This window comes from Amblyomma maculatum, chromosome 4, assembly GCF_055883805.1.
Source record: "Amblyomma maculatum isolate TAMU_Amacu chromosome 4, ASM5588380v1, whole genome shotgun sequence".
Lineage (NCBI taxonomy): Eukaryota > Metazoa > Arthropoda > Arachnida > Ixodida > Ixodidae > Amblyomma > Amblyomma maculatum.
Genome location: NC_139347.1, coordinates 6,635,201 through 6,652,735, shown reverse-complemented (window position 1 = coordinate 6,652,735; position 17,535 = coordinate 6,635,201). Strand labels below are relative to the sequence as shown.

The 17,535-nt window shown below is 43.9% G+C and overlaps 1 protein-coding gene across 2 annotated transcripts in view; it reads left to right on the top strand.

Moving 5' to 3' along the window:
- Liprin-alpha (PTPRF interacting protein alpha) overlaps positions 1-17,535 on the top strand; it is a 97,342-nt gene that overhangs the window by 2,169 nt on the left and 77,638 nt on the right. For both annotated transcript variants that reach the window (XM_084600701.1, XM_084600700.1), the window contains exons 3-9: positions 1,692-1,856; positions 2,629-2,703; positions 2,801-2,890; positions 5,503-5,721; positions 8,967-9,113; positions 13,611-13,721; positions 13,817-13,894. In XM_084600701.1, coding sequence (XP_084456827.1) covers positions 1,692-1,856; positions 2,629-2,703; positions 2,801-2,890; positions 5,503-5,721; positions 8,967-9,113; positions 13,611-13,721; positions 13,817-13,894 — 885 coding nt within the window. The remainder of the gene's footprint in view (positions 1-1,691; positions 1,857-2,628; positions 2,704-2,800; positions 2,891-5,502; positions 5,722-8,966; positions 9,114-13,610; positions 13,722-13,816; positions 13,895-17,535) is intronic.

Here is a 17,535-nt window from a genome sequence, read left to right as displayed (position 1 = left end):
TTTGGTGCAACATGAAAACTTTCTTCGGTGAGCTCTGGCCATCATTTACATCTTTTGTTCAACTTAATTTTGATCTTGAATGCACAGCAAAATTTCCTTGCATTAGTAATTTGCATATATTCTATTGAAGTTAATACAGTATAGTCATAAGAAAGGAAACACACATGACCTATGGGAGTAATGCATTCTGAAAAAGAGGTCTCATTATCTGAGGTAGATGAGGGGCCTATTCATTTTTACTCGTAAGATCCTAACAGCATATTTCTGTGCATAAAGATCAGAAAATTCGGTGTCATGATGGGACTGCAGAAATTCAGGATGGTTTTTTTCTTGGAAGGGAGTCATCTAGGGTCCGGGGAAAGCCGTTATGAGCAAGTGAATGCCCCGAACAATGTGTGCTCAGATAAGACCTGCTCGTAATTTGTGCAGGTTACAGCAGTGTGCGTTGCAGAGCCTTTGTAGCCGCTCACCCCCTTATCTTTCTTGTCTATGAATGAGGTGCATTCTTTTGATATGACCGACCTTTTACTACTTAGTGTTTGTTTAGTCGTCTGTACTGCAACTGCTTGCTGGCATTGGGCTAATGTCACATGCGTTCACCTCCCTGATGTATGGTGCAGTTAGCAGAATCTATTGTAGCATTTGGATTGAATCCTAAGATATGCTGCATTTCATTCCATTGAATACATTTTGTTCACTGATCCAGGTGTTTCGAGTATTATGGTTGTGAAGGGAGCGAGATAAAGCTGTATGCTAATCGTGCAAACTTTGTAAGTGTTCAGATCTCTCTGCTTCCTTTTCCACCTGCATCTAAGGTTACTTGGATGCCTCTCTTTTCTTTGGTTGTGGCATGTCCATATGTATGTAATTGAAAAGCCTCCCCTGTTCCCTGTTTCACTTTGAGGGATCCAGCTTTCTATTTGTTTTGTTTAAAAATGATCCTTTCTTTCTTTGCTGCACTTGAAATGGGCTTATGCTCCTCACCCCCGTTTAGTGATGAAAATGCCAGTATAGATTACACCAACACATCATCATTGATTTACCCTTCAATGTATTGTTCTGTTTTTAAGTATTCGAGCTGTTCACAATGAAAAAAACCTTTGAGAGACTACTTTGTGGTGAGGGTTTCCAGCTGTTCTTGTGTTTACCACAGACCTTCATGAAAATGACCGCCATTTCTCTATAGAGCTTACTTCCAAACTGCAGTTATCACCAGGAAAATTGTTTAAGAAGAGGCCATCAACGCCGCGGAAAATTATGTTCTCTCGTTACTTTTCTTCAGTTCTATCTGCAGCCTTATTGACTGCAACATTTCCAACACAAACTTTCATAGAGGTTACCATACTTCATATTGGTTAAGAGGCATGTGCACACTGCTGGTGTTGACATGTTAAGTGCTGCTTAGAAGGCAGATGCACCAAATTCAAATTTTTCTCTGCAGGTTCATAGATTATTTTGTGTTATATAATTTTGTCATGTCAATGACCTAGTCTCTTTTAAAACACTAACTAAAGGTGGTACATGCATACAGCATAGCTCTGACTGGCATTTCGCAAGGCTGTGGAATGGGGTGTTGCCTCGGCACTTGGGCTCCTGGTTTAACAGACACCTTCGTCTGATGTAGTCAGCTGGAATGAACTTAGCTTTGTACGCAGTGTGAAATTTTTCTTGTGTGTGTTGTGGCTTGGCAGTTGCTCCTGGAGCACCTGGAATGCCTAGTCTCGCGGCACGAGCGGTCTCTGCGCATGACGGTGGTGAAGCGCCAAGCACAGTCGCCGGCCGGTGTCTCCTCAGAGGTGGAAGTGCTCAAGGCCCTGAAGTCATTATTTGAGCATCACAAGGCGCTCGATGAGAAGGTCAGTGGGAAGCTTCATAGTCTGGTGTGACAGAGTGCAGCACCATCTGTCTGACTAGGGTTTCGCTTGATGTTGATGGTTTTGCGAGCTATACGGTACTGAGTTCTGTCAAGCGGTTCTAGAATTTCTGGGACTGGTGCTTGTTGAGAAATGTTTTAGCTTAAAACATTCCTTTATATAAGAAGGACTTTTTGTTGGGCTAGTTGGTGCAGCATTTTTCAAAAAAAAGGACAAAGCGCTAACGACACATTCACATGTCTTCTTTCATGTGAATGTGTCGTTAGCACTTTGTCCTTTTTTTGAAAAAATTCCTTTATCTCAACTGTGTGATCAAATTAGTGTTTCAGTGTTGTGTCTCTTTGCTGTAGTGCATTGCACTGAAAGTATAACTACCCCACTACAGAAGCGGTGACGTAGTTGGGCAAGGTAAATGCTTGGTAGTTTGCATGAGTGGGTGCATTTTTTGTTTGTGCAATTATGTTGCAATTTTATTTGCCTGAATGGGTTACTTGTAGTTACTTCACTACGCTTTCATTGAGGTTATATTAAAGAAGAGAGCTCATTTTTATGCTAACATACTAGTGACGTAATTACTTGCTGCACTTAATTAAAAATTTTTTTTTTTTTTTTGCTCTTTTTGGTTTCCCAGTAAAATACCCTCCAAAAATCTAATATGGCTTCATTCAAATTTATGCACACTTGGATGTTTCAATGTTTTTCTGATTTGGAAGTTTCACAGCCGTACTAACCTTCATTTCTTTCTTCACTCCAGGTGAGGGAAAGGTTGAGGGTTGCACTAGAACGAGTCAGTACTTTGGAAGAAGAGCTCAGCAAAGCCAATGAAGAGGTAAGTACTGCATGCTTCCTGTCAGACCTTCGTTATCAATTCTGCTCTGCCCCCCTAGCTGGATGTGTCATGCACTATGCTTCTTTGTTTTCTCTAGATTACTCAGTATAAGACCAAGGGTACAACGCTATCGGATGACAGAAAAAGCGGGGATGGGCCAGTTGAAAATTCTGTGCACATCAACAAGGTAAGGTAGTCTACCTGCTGCTTGCCAAAAACCTCGTGTTCTCTCTAAAAAATATGGACCTTATGGTTGTGAAGACGCAGTAAAGAAGTTGTGCCATGCTGCGTCGAAATGCCCCTTGAAGCTGTAAATTTTGCCATACTCAGGGACAACTTTCTCTGGCCGTGATATGGCCAGTCACCACATTTCAGGCACTGTAGCGTGCGTCACTGCCACTTTAATTAGTTTTATTTTCAGATGGTGTCATGTCGTTCTAATGCCTACTCAGAGTTTTCTCTCATCATCCACGTGCTTCTTCCACTCTTAGTACACTGTACCGCTGCGGTTTGAGGATGCTTCTCCGCACGGGTCACAGCTCGTATGGTACTTGAAGCGTCTCCAAAATTTAAAGGGGCCGTTTGTAACAACTGGCACCACTGCTACTGTGTCGCACTGCGGAAAGGGCCGTTGTGGTACTTGTGATTTTGGAGCAATATTTCAACCCTGTGTTTTAGGTGCTGCATGGTTTTAATGGATGTAACTCTAGTTTTTTATGCGGCTCTTGGAAGTTTTCGGTATTTTGCTGGGCCATTCATTTACAGTGAGGTTGTTCTTATGCGGTCTCGTCGATAGACTCACTTCCCTGTCGTCAGGTAATGTAGGCGGTGCGTCAGTTATGGCTTCTTTGTTAGTGCTAAGGCGGTACATGTGAAATTTATTTCGGGCGTCAGCAGGTTTGGAAACGCAAAGCTGCATTGAATTCAATAATGCCACAATGGAGGCCAAGTGCCGAAATTAACATTTATGGATGCTGGAACATCGAAATACTGTGAAGTCTGTTCTGTGTACGAAATATATAACCTAATATCCCGAGTCATTGCCTACGTCCCCTAAATCAAAATACACCGTGTCTAAAACCACCGAGTCATTGCCAGCCCATAGAAGGCATAAGTCAGGCTGAGGAGGCGCTCGCTAGTCAGTTTTCTTTGCTTATGACTTGCTTTTTATCGGCTTTTGGCATTTTCTCTTTAACCATTTGGTTGCTGTTTTTCTTTTCTTTTTGTCTTTTTTTCTGTGTCTGCCTTTGAATCAACTTTCTGTTTTTGTTTTGTTTTTGTACTGGGCTCGTATTGGGGCACAGGCTGATCGCAGTAATGGCTTCGAATTGAACTCTTCTGGAGCTGCCCAGGCACAACACAAGCTGTGGATTTTACAGACAGTAAAACATTGTTTTATGAGTCTTTCGAGCAAGATACAAGTTCCCGTGATCAAGATTGTCAAACCACGGTAGAGGGGGGGAAAAAAAAAAAATGCACATTCTCTATTTTTTATCATTTTTTTTTTTCGGTCCCCGAAGTTTGAAAAATTAACCTCCTCGGTTTTATGACTCATATTCTATATATAAATATATTTAGTATGATAGCATGTCTTGCAGTACAAACTGCTTATTTACAAAAATAGGTACACGCAGCGCCGGTGATAAGTGGCCCTTGCTAGATTTCCTTTGGATCACATTCATAAGATCTGATATTTACGTCTTTAAGTACTCAGGCAGGCATCCTTTTGATTATGGGGTGGTAGGTGGTGGTGGCACACTGCTGTTCACAAAAAAATGTGTGTTATTAGGCAAGTTTTGCATGACCTCTGTTATCAAACCTCCTTGAGCTTGGATATGATGAGAGGATTGCATAGCACTGTTTGATATTTAAGGTTTCCTACATCATAATGGGCATTGGCTTTGTTACAGGAGCAAGGTAGTTTAACACAAGGTGTGCCCCTTTTCTGCTCTCACCTTGTTACCATAATTTAGGTCAGCTGTCACTCCATGTACACGAGTTACGGGTGGCCCACTTTCACAGGTTGCAGCCATCCATTCTTGTGTATGTTTGTGTTTGTCTTTTGTGTGTTTAGAATAACTAGAGGTGCTGAAGGCTCTTTGCTCTGCACGAGTGGCTGTGCGTTTTATGCTGGAGAAGATCGTAACTTAAAGGGCATTTTGACGAAAACAGCACTCGCCAAAGTCACAGGCGAAAAAGAAAAACAAAACAAAAAGTCTAAAACTAAGTGAATTTTGGTTGGCAACATTGTTGCACATTTGCTATGCTTCATTTCATAAGTTTGTTAAAGGCACCTGTAGGGCTTCAACCAAATGCATACTAGTAGTTTGCTGTTAGTTGTGTACTGTTGATTGTGCTGTTTCGGCTTGGCTAAATGCCTCTCGGAAAGTTTGTGGCCTAAATGCAAGTACGCCTGCTATGGGAAGTGTACTCTGAATTACTTAAGAGCAATAATATGTGCAGCATTTTGCTTGCTACAGAGTTGTGCTTTACAGCTAGAAAAAGAAAAAAAAAAGACTATTAAGTGCATTTTTTTTTTCTTTCATTTGTTTACTGTTTATAGTTGCACATGGCTTGATAACTGCTAGTGGCTTTGTTCATTTAACATGGTGTTATCATGCTGCACAAAATTTTGAAGTGGGAGGCAAGAACGAGCTTCAAGGGCGGGTGGGGCCGTTCAGCAGTGCCTAGGACATCAGCACGTCTTGGGCTAGTAGTGCTTCAGTTACAAGGTACCCTCTTGCCCACCTTCTTGTGGCCGAAGCACTTATGAAGACTCTCTCTGCTTTGGCCGCACAGGTGTCGAATGGCTCTGCGGATGCTGCGGAAGAGGCGTGCAAACTGGTGGAGCTGCAGGAGCTGGTGGAGAAACAGGCGGCAGAGCTGGCAGTGGCACGCAGCCGCCTCAACGAGCTGCTGCCGCGTGTGCGCGAGCTCGAGGAAGCCCTGGCCCTGGCACAGAAAGAGGTGGCACGCATGAAGGAAGAAAACGCACGACTTGCAAGGGACCTCAAGGAGGCACGTGACAGCCTGCTTCTCAAGAGCCTTCTTCCTCTGTTTTGTAGTAGTAGGCATATTTGGACCCTTTTTTCCCCAAGTGATACACAATGCGCATCTGACTGTAGCATTCACATGGGAAGCAGTGGGCACAGTGGGCAGCAATGACCGAACATGAGGAGAGAGGGCCGCAACAAGTTGGAGCAGTGCTACTGATTTTATGCGTTTCATGTAGTAGTAATTGAGGAATATAATGTTGTTGGCATATGTGGCACAAGAAGAAGAAAAAAAAAACTGATATCCATTTACCTTATCCTTGTTCTTTAACACTTTCAGTACCATGAAAACCAAAACAGGAGATCCTAAAGACATCCTTGAAAATTCATTTTGTAAATACAGTATTTAAACAACCGTGGTGTAACATACACCAAAATTTAGCTATTTAAATGCTGTTTACATATATATGAATTACATGTATTAAGCTCTACACATAATATAAAAAAAGTGTTTCATAAAAGTAAGAAATGGCAAAAAAATTTCTGAATGTACAAAAGTGGTACAATGCCTCTTTTTTTACTTTCGAAAATATGGCTTGTGTAAATAAAGGAAATAACAAGAAGAATAAGATTGGGATGGAGCACATTTGGCAAGCACTCTCAGATTATGACTAGCAGCTTACCGGTATCGCTCAAGAGGAAAGTATACAAAAGTTGCATCTTGCCTGTACTCACCTATGGCGCGTTACCAGTATCGCTCAAGAGGAAAGTATACAACAGTTGCATCTTGCCTGTACTCACCTATGGCGCGGAAACGTGGAGGCTAACCAAGAGAGTTCTACTTAAGTTGAGGACAACCCAGAGGGCTATGGAACGAAAAAAATGGTAGGGGTAACATTAAGAGATAGGAAGCTCGCAGAGTGGGTCAGAGAAATAACTCAAGTTACCGACATTCTAGTGGAAATTAAGAAGAAGAAATGGACATGGGCAGGACATGTAGTGCGAAGAGAGGATAACCGATGGTCGCTGAGGGTAACAAACTGGATTCCAAGGGAAGGAAAGCGTAGCAGGGGGCGGCAGAAAGTTAGGTGGGCGGATGAGATCAAGAAGTTCGCAGGGGTCAAGTGAATGCAGCTAGCACAGAACAGGGTTACGTGGAGAAATAAGGGAGAGGCCTTCGCCCTGCAGTGGGTATAGTCAGGCTGATGATGATGATAATGGGTAAGGTTCTTTTTTTCTTCCTTAACTCCTTCAAGGCGACAAAATAAGACAGGTGACTCTGTGAGGTCTTAGAAAAATGTTTTATTTAGAGAAATACTGACATTATTTTGCTATAATATATACTAAAGTGCAGCTATTTTGATGGTCTTTCAAATGCATCCAAATGCATGCAATTCTTTTTTATAGCTCACACAAAAAATTCTTGCTCTCTAAACATGCTGAAAAAATATCCAATGAGTAGAAAAAAAGTGTGAGTATGCTACACTGTCCTTTTTATTAGCTGTGAAGATTTGGCACCCCTATCTGCAGATTTCTTCTTTATTACTCTTTGGAAGCGGTGGTCACCATCCACTTCCAATGGCCGTGGTTGCAAGTATGAATGAAGTACCCATTTTCCCAACTACACTTACAAAATTCAATAAAGTGGAATTACCCAGGAATTAGTATTTTATGTATTGAAGTCCATTTTGAAGACATGTCTTTCTCATAGCAACATTACTTAATTGCTATAAACTTTCATTTTAAGTTCTTCTGCTGATAGCACAGCTTGCAGTTTTTGTGTTTCAAACTTTTTGTGGTTTATGGATTGCGTGCTTTGTGGCTGAGTCTGATATTTGCCATTGAAATTGCAGCTTCGCTGTAGGAACTGCTCTCTGAAAGCCCCAACCTTCCCTCATCCCCATACTCCTTGGTCGCGAAGAGTGCCACTGCAGCTGCAGGCCGGCATAAGTCATGGCATTTGAGGTCACTCTACTACGAACAAATATTTTTTATGCGTTGCCGCCTGCTTCAAAAAGAAGTGAACCACACAGAACCCGAATCTACAGTTGCCATAGGATCTGTCCAGAGAACATATAAAAGGTTGCATCCAGCAACTCGTCGATAACCATCATTCATATATAAACGACGACCTATAAGGCGGTCCCAAAGGACTTAAAAGCTAGCAGTGCACTGTGGGGAAAACAACTCACAGAACCATAAGGTTCTGATTAAACGACCCTTGAAAAAGGCTGCAGTTTCTGAGCATCTATCGTGATGTTATCAGATGTGTTATTCGCTCATGTTAGTAATGCATTATTGTTAGTTGTGATCGTGTGCTACACCACATTAACTTTAAGGGCTCAGTTTCAATCCTGGCCACAGTTGTCAAGTTTCGATGAAGGCAGAGTGAAAACGCTTGTGTACTGTGCAATGTCTGGGCACGTTAAAGAACCCCGGATGGTTGAAATTACCGTAGCCATCATTGCAGCGTCTGTCACAGCTGATGTCACTTTGGGACATTAAACTTCGTATCCCATGCCATACCAACATGTAACATAAATGCAATTTATTGCTTGTTTTTCTTTCATCAAAGACAGCGATTGGTATGTACAGAAATATTGATGGTACTGTCAGTTGCATAATTGATGCACACAACATTAAAGGGCAACTTTATCACTTTTCGAGAATTTTGCAATATTCAAGGATCGAAATTTATAGAGGCTGTAAGTAATGCGTGCAAAGTGCTTTTGCGCTAGCATTCAAGCTGATGACATAATCGATATTTAAAGCTCGAACTTCTCCTCACAGCACTGAAAGTCTGCACAGAAGCTCAGTGATGATGTCACGGACGGTAACATTTCTTATTTTCCTTGCCTTCGCCCACTTCCTGCGGTGCCTTTTCTGATGTCGCCAAACAATGTTTCTAGACCTTTGCTTTCATTAGTGTTGTTTTTACTTCTTCGAAACAAGTGTATTTGTGCGGGAGATGTACTGGTATCATCAGTGACCGTCATCATCGACACCCAACTCATTGCTGTGCGGTGCAGAGAAGCCTGATGACAGACGTGGCTTTAATTGCTAATTGCACCACTGATTCAAATGCTAGCACCAAGATATTTGATATTTGGCATGCTTAAACTGCAAGCTATAAGCATTCGACCTCTTGAAACTCATCGAAATCTAAGACTGGTGCGGTTTCCCTTTAAGTATAAAAAATCTTGATTTCAGTATTGCGGTAAGTATATACAGTTCTTTTTCAGGTGTGTATCAGTTTTGTACCTATTGCAGAACAATGCACAGAAAGAGGACCAAGAGGAGAGGATATCAACTTTGGAGAAGCGCTGCCTGAATGCCCAGCGCGAATCGGTCTCGCTGCATGACCTCAATGAGAAGCTCGAACAGGAGCTCGCCAACAAGGAGGCACAGCTGAAACTGGTGAGTGTCAGCATTGCTTTTAGAGCTGCCCACTGTAAAAGTAATGAATTCCATAGCTTAAGAAATTGCGCTACTGTAGAGCACTGCTATACTAAACCCGGGTACTGTAAAAACTCTTGTATTAAAGTGAAACTGCAGTCCCATTTAGCCTTCTATGGATGACTGCACAGTTTCTTCATACAGTCGAACCCGGATATATCGAACCTGGATATATCGAATTTCGGTTATATCGAACTCACGAAATATCCCCTTGAAAATCCCATGTAAAAATATAGGAAAGCCGCGTCATATATCAAACTTAATTTCACCGGTTGTTCGATATATCGAACTCCACACCACGCACTGGAAAGTGTGCCTTCTCCAAAGACGATCACATCACCCTTGGCCGTTTGCCGCGTGCCGTTTTCAAGCCACGTGCGGACGGAATGAGAGGGGACAGTTCGGCGACGGCTGGTTTGGGCAGCGCCGCGCCCATTCCCCAAAGGCACGCGCATTTGCAGTTATCGTTTTCCACGCGCCAACACATGACGTTTGCAAACCATGTGCATGGGTGTGCCCATCCTTTTGCCAAGCTCTCTCTCTCCTACAGCACTCGCTACGCATGCGCCAAGCCAGCTCAGCCCGTTTTCAGACAGGTGTCGACGCTTTCTCCAGCGTGTGTTGCGAACCCTCTGCGCGTGCAGCGACTGAGGTGGCTATGGTGCCTGTGGGCGTTAAAAAGTGGCAGCTCTTTGTTTTATTTATTTATTTATTTTTTCGAGTCATCCTTATCGTTTTTTTTTTTCTTTTTTTTTCTTTTTCTTTTTTTGCGGGAGTCGTTTAGGTCGGCTGCTGCGATTATGACGCTCGCCCCAAGCGCGGCTTGATAAATCGAACCAGGCTTGTACATGCAATCAAGCCATCACGGGCACTCTGCCAAGTTCGCTCCCCGCCACCGCAGGAGCTATCAAGATAAACGCGCCCCGACGTTATCGCTGCGCAGCATCTTGGCACGCTGCCGAGCAATGAGCTGTGGATGAGACGACCGAAACGGACTGACGCGCGCCATCGACATGCAAGCGAAAACGGTCGCGATTTCTGCCGCGGCAACACAGGAACCTAGTTTAGAGCTATCGCGGTGGCTCGAGCAGCGAGAGGGAGTTTGAAATTTTTCGCTCTGTCGCTGCCGCTCGTCCCTGAGATCGCTCAATCGTTTGCATGTGAGCGAGCTGGCCTTAACGTTTTTTTTATTTTTTTTCAAATTCTCCGTGCAAAAAGTGCAGGGTGGGTTCATTATGCGAGTAGGTTGCTTATGCGACAAATACGGTATCGTTTTTTGGCATCGTAAGTGCCGTCACAAGCCGATTTTTGTATATCGAATTATCGATATATCGAACTATTTTGCGATCCCCTTCGAGTTCGATATATCCGGGTTCGACTGTATATATATTGTCACATGCTTCGAGGCGTCAAGGGAAGGAAGAGGAGGCTGGAGGGAAGAAGAAGAAACAGAAGCTACAGTGGTGCATGCTGGTGTTCATTGCGGACTCACAGCGCTTAGGCTTTAATTTTTGCATTTTGAATCTAAGCACCCCTTCTCTTTGGGTATCATGGTCATGAAAAAAAGGGGGTGCTTAGAATCGAGGTAATATGGCCTCCTAAATGATCTTGAGACTTCGGAAGACAATGTCATCTTACTTAAAGGTTTTGTTTCAACGTCAAACTGAACTCTTGTATTCGCGCTAAAGCAGTTATTTCACAAGATGTGAATGAAAGCGATAATTGGTAGTCAGTTTACAAGTTGGTTGTGCATTGTTTTCCATATGTCCTAAGCCTGTTCTTTTTTCTTTGTGGATAAATTTACGCCAAGCTTTCAGCCTGTGCACATTTTTATCTGCTGATTCTAAAAATGCAAATGATTTTCGTCTACAGCTGACAGTTTTAGATACAGTCAAAACCGGATATATCGAACTCGATGGGGATCGCGAAATAGTTTGATAGATCGATAATTCGATACACAGAAATCGACTTGAAACGCCGCTTGCGATCGTGAAAAATGATATCATATTTGTTCCGTAATCAACCCACTCGAATAATGAACCCGCTTTTGCCCCTGAGAACTTGAAAAAAAAAAAGAAAAGCATTAATGCCGGTTAACATGCAAGCGATTGAGGAACTCAGCGATGAGCGGCAGCAAAAAAGCAAAAAATTTCCAACTTGTTTGAACTGCGTCGCTCGAGCCGCTCGAGTTCCCGCGACAGCTCAAAACAGGTTTTTGCGTCGCCGTGGCAGAAATTGCAAGCGTTTTCACTTGCGCATGAAACAGCCTTTAGCCGGTGGCGCGTCCCTCCATTTCGGCTGTCGCTTCCACAGATCATTTATTGGCAGCGTGCCAAGATGCTGCGCAGCGATTTCACGGCGCGTTTATCTTTTCACTATACTTTTGATAGCTTCTGCGGTGGTGGGGAGCAAACTTGGCAGAGTGCCCGTGATGGCTTGGTTGCACAAGCCTGGTTCGATTTATTACGCTGCGCTTGGGGTGGACGTAGTCCACTGCCACAAAATCATTGGAAAGCATGATAGCTGCAAATGCCGTTTGAAGCAAACAATGCTAAAAGCCGGTGTCGGGATTGCAGCTGGCCACTTGCTTTCGTTGATTCATAGATGCAGTTATAGACAACTCTCGCAAAAAGAAAAGTCTGCTGCTTCTTAAGTCCGCAGCCGCCATAGCTTACACTGCAAAAAGCCCCCCCAAAAAAAATATCTGCCGCTTCTTAACGTCCATAGTCGGCATAGCTCAACACGACAAGGGTGGACGACTATTGAGGAAAAAAAAAAAATCTGCCGCTTCTTAACGTCCACAACCATCATAGCTTATGCACGTTCAGCATGACGACGACGACACGAGACACGCATCGCACATCAGCCGCCACGCGCAGAAGGTTCACAACACACACTGGAGAAAGCATCCGATGTTCTGTCTGCCACGGGCTGAGCTAACTTGTTGGCACATGCGTAGTGCGTGCTGCTGCAGACAGACCGGTAAGGAGACAGGAAGGAGAGAGAAAGCTCGGCAGAAGAATGGGCACACTCTGCGCTTCACTCTATCGCGTTTTTCCCCTCTCCCAAACACCACAGCTGCATTAGTTGCGTCTGCTTCATACCAGCCATTGCCAAACCGGTTCCCTCTCGTTCCTTCACGCGGATAGCTTGCAAGCGTCACGTGCTGGCGCGCGGCAAACGATCACCGCAGATGTATGCACCTTTGGGGAAAGAACGTGGTGCTGCCCTAGACCAGCCGTTGCCGAACTGTTCCTGCTCATTCCTTCCGCGAGTGGCTTGAAAATGTCACGCGGCAAACGGCCAAGGGTGAAGCAGTTGTCTTTGGGGAAGGAGCCCCTTCCAGTGCGTGGTGCAGAGCTCGATATATCGAACGACCGGTGAAATTGAGTTTGATATACAACACAGCTTTCCTATACTTTTACTTGGGATTTTTAAAGGGACATATCGTGAGTTTGATATAACCAAAATTCGAATACCTGGGTTCAATATATCCAGGTTTGACTGTATAGGAAACGAATGCTATACTGGGCAAGTTGATCAACATTTATTTTAAGGAACAATGCGAAACAGACTAGTACGGATGAAAGAGAAGACAACACAGGCACAGATATATGAAATATGTCTTCTTTTTGACGAAAGCTTAATTTTAAACATTAAACCTTGTGGAAAAAGCTTTCTGTTTACAAACAGTTTAGAGTTTCCAAGGGCTGCAAGAATGCACAAATGAGCTGTAGGAAAATTTGTACACAGCTTGTCAAACTTGGCAGAAAAAAAGCTCGTTTGGGCATCTGATACAAATTATTCATTTTGAAATCCTTAGTAAGCAGCGGTTCGAAGTTAGTATTATTTCTGAGCTTACGAGTTTACCTTTCTAGCAAAAAAGAAAAATTATAGTTATAGCTGATGTAAAGCATGAGAATATCACTGCTCCAAAGTATTGAATGTGTTATAAACGCAGTTTTGAGAATTTGGAAAAAAAATATCCTTGGCATTTTTTTTTTTATTTTTTTTTTTCTCTTTAAAGCATTGGTCCAAGTCTGGCTACAACTCATTGAGTGAGTTCTGGCTGGTTTCTGGTGTGGATACACCATTTCCCATCAACATGCTTACCCTTGCAGCTAGGAATTGCCGGTGAATAGATTTCATAGAGACTTGTTACCCGAGATGAATGCCTTCGCATCGCAAGCTCCCTGAAGTTGTCCGACTGTAAATATATTCGGACAGAACTCAAGAATAAACTGACAGATACCCCACAAAAATGAGGCCTTTCTGCAAATGATGCTGACTGATTTTGATGGTGCCAGGGTAAATTCAATTAAACTGTGGTGAACTCCCTTTCCAAGTATAGTAAGCATTGCGTGATCACACAAGCAGGTGCAAGGGGACCCTCGTGCAGCTCCTTTAATAATAGTTTCACACATTACATGCTCAGTTGTCTTTATTTTTTTCTTTTAGAGTGAAGAAAAAATAAAGGCGCTCCAGGAACGCCTTGAGCTGGCTGAACAGAAGCTGGCGCAGTTTGCCAAGAAGGAGACAGATGTGAACATCTCCTCAATCATTGCTCACGTAAGTTCAGTATGTGTATCTTACCATTCAATAGTGTGTGTGACATTCTGTAGCTGTGATTTGAGAACTCTCCTTCGTTCCTGGCCCCACCGTAGGACAAGCATGGCTCTATGGAGGACACGGTTAGTCGGCTGGAGCAGCAGCTCGAAGAGCAAGCTGGAGAGCTTGTGCGGGTGAGTGATCATTTGTCGACAGTGGTGATCACTGGTAGATTTCAGGTCTTGTTGCCTGGTTTAATATATATACTCTTGTCTTTTTAACTCTATGGGTGTAAGGTTTTGCTGTAACCCGTTTTTTCTTGTTGCAAATTTTGCTGCAATGGAATCTAGCTGTGCTATTTTGCTGCAAAAAAAGAAAAAAAAGAAGAAGAGTTCCTAGTTTGTTGCTTCTTTCACATAGCGTGCAAAAACAGCGACAAAATTTTGTTATAATTTACTGTGGGTTGAGCTTAATTACTTAAAACAAAATTTTCCTCAGGTACTACTCAGGCTCATCTATGGGGTCACAAATACGCACAGCCGGCGGGGTAGGCGAGCTCCCGTACCAACTGCACGCAGGCGTTAATCGTACGCGACACGTGTCCCCAACCCATGGTGCAAAGTCGCAGCCATGGCAGGTCCGGACAAAATAGGCAACGAACTGGGCACGCTAGGTAACAATTTATTAACCCTAACGCAAGGCAACAATACACACTGCGGAAGAATGTTCTATCTGATAACATAAGAGTTCGGGTGGCTTACCGGGTCGTAGTTGTCCACTGGTAGGGAGGGTCAAGGTTATCCGTCCAAGGTCTCATGGTGCAGGCGAGGCAAGAGAGATTTCCTCTCCCGGGCACCGCGGTTTTATCCCTCTCCGTATTGCATACCGAGAAGTAATCGGTTGCTTCTCGGCACCAGACGAGAGAAGCAAGTCGTTCCTGCTCGCGTTTGGAATGTTACCCTTCCCTAGGTTACTAGCGCGATGCTGTGGTGTTGCAGCATTGTATGGGGAGCGAAGGAAACGCTAAGTGCCTTCTCCCTCACCCTCTCCTGGCGAGCGCGCTTCGTCTTGTGACTCAGCCGCACTCGTCGCTGGTTAGAAAGGACAGTGGGATATACGTGTGTCCCCACACATCAGAGGACCACTTCTCACGTTCACTTACGTTCAGCTCTATTCATCCATTGCACTGGGATTGAAGGATGGAGCAGTGCTGTTGAAACGTGTTTCATCAAATGCCTGCCTCACAGGTTTTTGTGGTGCACTGAGGACATCCAATTACTGTTCTCTGTAAAATTGAATTCTTTGGCTTCTTCTGGCTATATTGATGTCTGGCCCTCAGCTAAGGACACATTTGTGGTCGAGTACAATGTATTTGTAAATTCTACCACTAATAGAATAAAATTTGCGACTACAAGGCTGGTAGGACTCTGTGGTCACCATTGTGAAGTCAGTGGTAATGGAGCCTGGCCTCAGGAATCTGCGCCCAGAACAGACCATCTCAACTCATTGCAGTTTGCTTGTGAAAGCAGATGATGGAAGTTACTCTTGCATCTTATTTTTCTGTCTTTCATAGCATATAAAAAGCTCTTTTTTCAAACGAAATTGGTGCCTTTGTCATTGGAACATGGTGATATGTTGATATCAGCTTGTCTTCGGTGTCTCTTGAAGAGTGACGTTAGGGCCAAGAGCACACACCTCTATTACTGGTCCATGCGGGGCTCTGTTTGCCTGAAGACCCCAGCCTTCCCTCACAGCGAAGTGTCCTCTGATTATTCACTGCGGCTCTTGCATTTTCATGTGTCGTTGTGCAACCTGGGAGACATTGCTGTCATGCTGCAAACATTCATCTGTACTCCATCCCTGCAGTTCCTTGCAGCGCTACCAGATGTAGTGCCAGTGTAAAATGGCCATACAAGCAATGGATAACATATTTCGACATGTGCATTTGCTACACAGTGTTTCAAATTGAACCTTGATGTACGCTGACATTTCATATGCTATTTCTCAAAGTTAGTGTTCGCTGCTAGTGATAAAACCTTGTTGCCAATATGGCACGTGCTTCAAAGCAGGACACCTCGCTTCGGAGTGAACTGATTTTCTTGCTTTCATTTGTCCTCACCTCACCTGCAGCAACTATGTAAGCACAAAATTTCTTTTATTTTTTATTTCAAGCAATTATTCCGCCTCTCCTAGGCCTAAAGAAGAAAGTCGTTCATTCATAAATCCTTATTCATAAGGATGACCTGAGGCCTAGAGGGGAAGCGGGTGGGTTAGGTGAGGTTGAGGGTGCCAGACTCCGACATGAAGTCTAGCAGGCCACTAAGCTTGCGCTTGGCATCGGTATTGGGAGCTGTCCAGTCTTTGCATGTCAAAGTGGTGAGCTGATGTGTAGCTGTTGCAGAGGCTTGCCGTGCCAGGAACAGAAGAAAGTCTGTTTGTTGAGAAAAATGGTTTCAGTCCAAACAACCAAATGGAGCCACTATGGTGAAATTGTTGCAGTGACATATATGCGAAACTAAAAGTGTGGATGCAGAAAACCGTGTAACATCAAGCAAAAATTCTATTTTATTACTTCTAAACGCTCTTTCAGGGTTTAGTACATAGACAGATAGATGGTGTCTGTTTATATTACAGTAAAAACCAGCACATAGTACGAGGTTTTTTTCTCGATTTTATTAGTCAGCTTACTGCCTCATATTATATGTGGATCCGAACAAATTTTAGCCTAAATTTGTTGCTCCGACCTCATTATTAATCAGTGCTATCAGCATCAGCGTTAGAGCCAAAAGAGGCGCTATCTAGTTGTGGCGTCGGCTGACTGTTTCAACCGATGGTTTCAGTTTCATCGTGCTGACCCCACGATCCTTACGACCACGGTGCCCACGACGCACATGCGACCGGAAAGAGGTCGATTGCACATCGCACGATGTAGGGATAACAAAAGGATCACTTGATCGGCACATTCCGTGGGTCTCTCATGAGCCTCAGCAGCCATGCTGGTCACACCCTACAGCTGAATTGCGGATGCCTGACCAGCATTCCCAAGGAGTGCATCGGTCACACCTTTTTAGAAATGCGGGGTACCAAATGTGTTTAGAGATACCGAAGATAAAGACGTCTTTAGCAAGGGACTCTGGCAGAGATACATCGGACAACGATGATCGCAAAAACCCTGGATCCAAGAACGTTTCCTCGGAGAAGTACTATGTCCCGCGCCTACATGACGCGAAGAGACGCAAGCGCCACGCAGCACATGCTAGCTAGCAACTCGTGCTTTACCATCCCGCATCCAAGCTTGAAGGGCCCACTGGTTTTAGAACAAACTGAGGACCATGTGGCTTCTGCGTTTGCCGGGCAAGTGCGAGCGGCGCATGAAATTCTCCAATCAAGCGTGTTGGCGGAAAAGGGGAGCGAACGAGCACCTGCATGTGAAGGTTCGTGGCACTAGTATTTGGTGCCTGGTGGGGGGTAGCGTTGCACACAAAAGCATGGAGCGTGTACACCTCGCAGGGAAACGACGAAATGTAGTGCAAATACTTTTACTCATCTTTCATCGCTCACATTGTACGTGGATGAAAACATTCCTTTTTTTCCATTTTTGCCATCCCGAAATTTCAGCTCATATTATATGCAGGTTCGTATTATACATGGTTTTTTACAGCATTTTGCAGTCGTATCTCCGTACACCATGAGCAGACGACGCTGTGCAGACAACACTGTGTGGAGGAACACTCCTAATGCACTCTAGTATTTGTTTGAAGAGGTCGCTTAGCTTCCGTCGTGCTGTGAGTTATGTGAATCGGATTAGTTCCGGGTGTCTTTTGCTGGTTGCCTA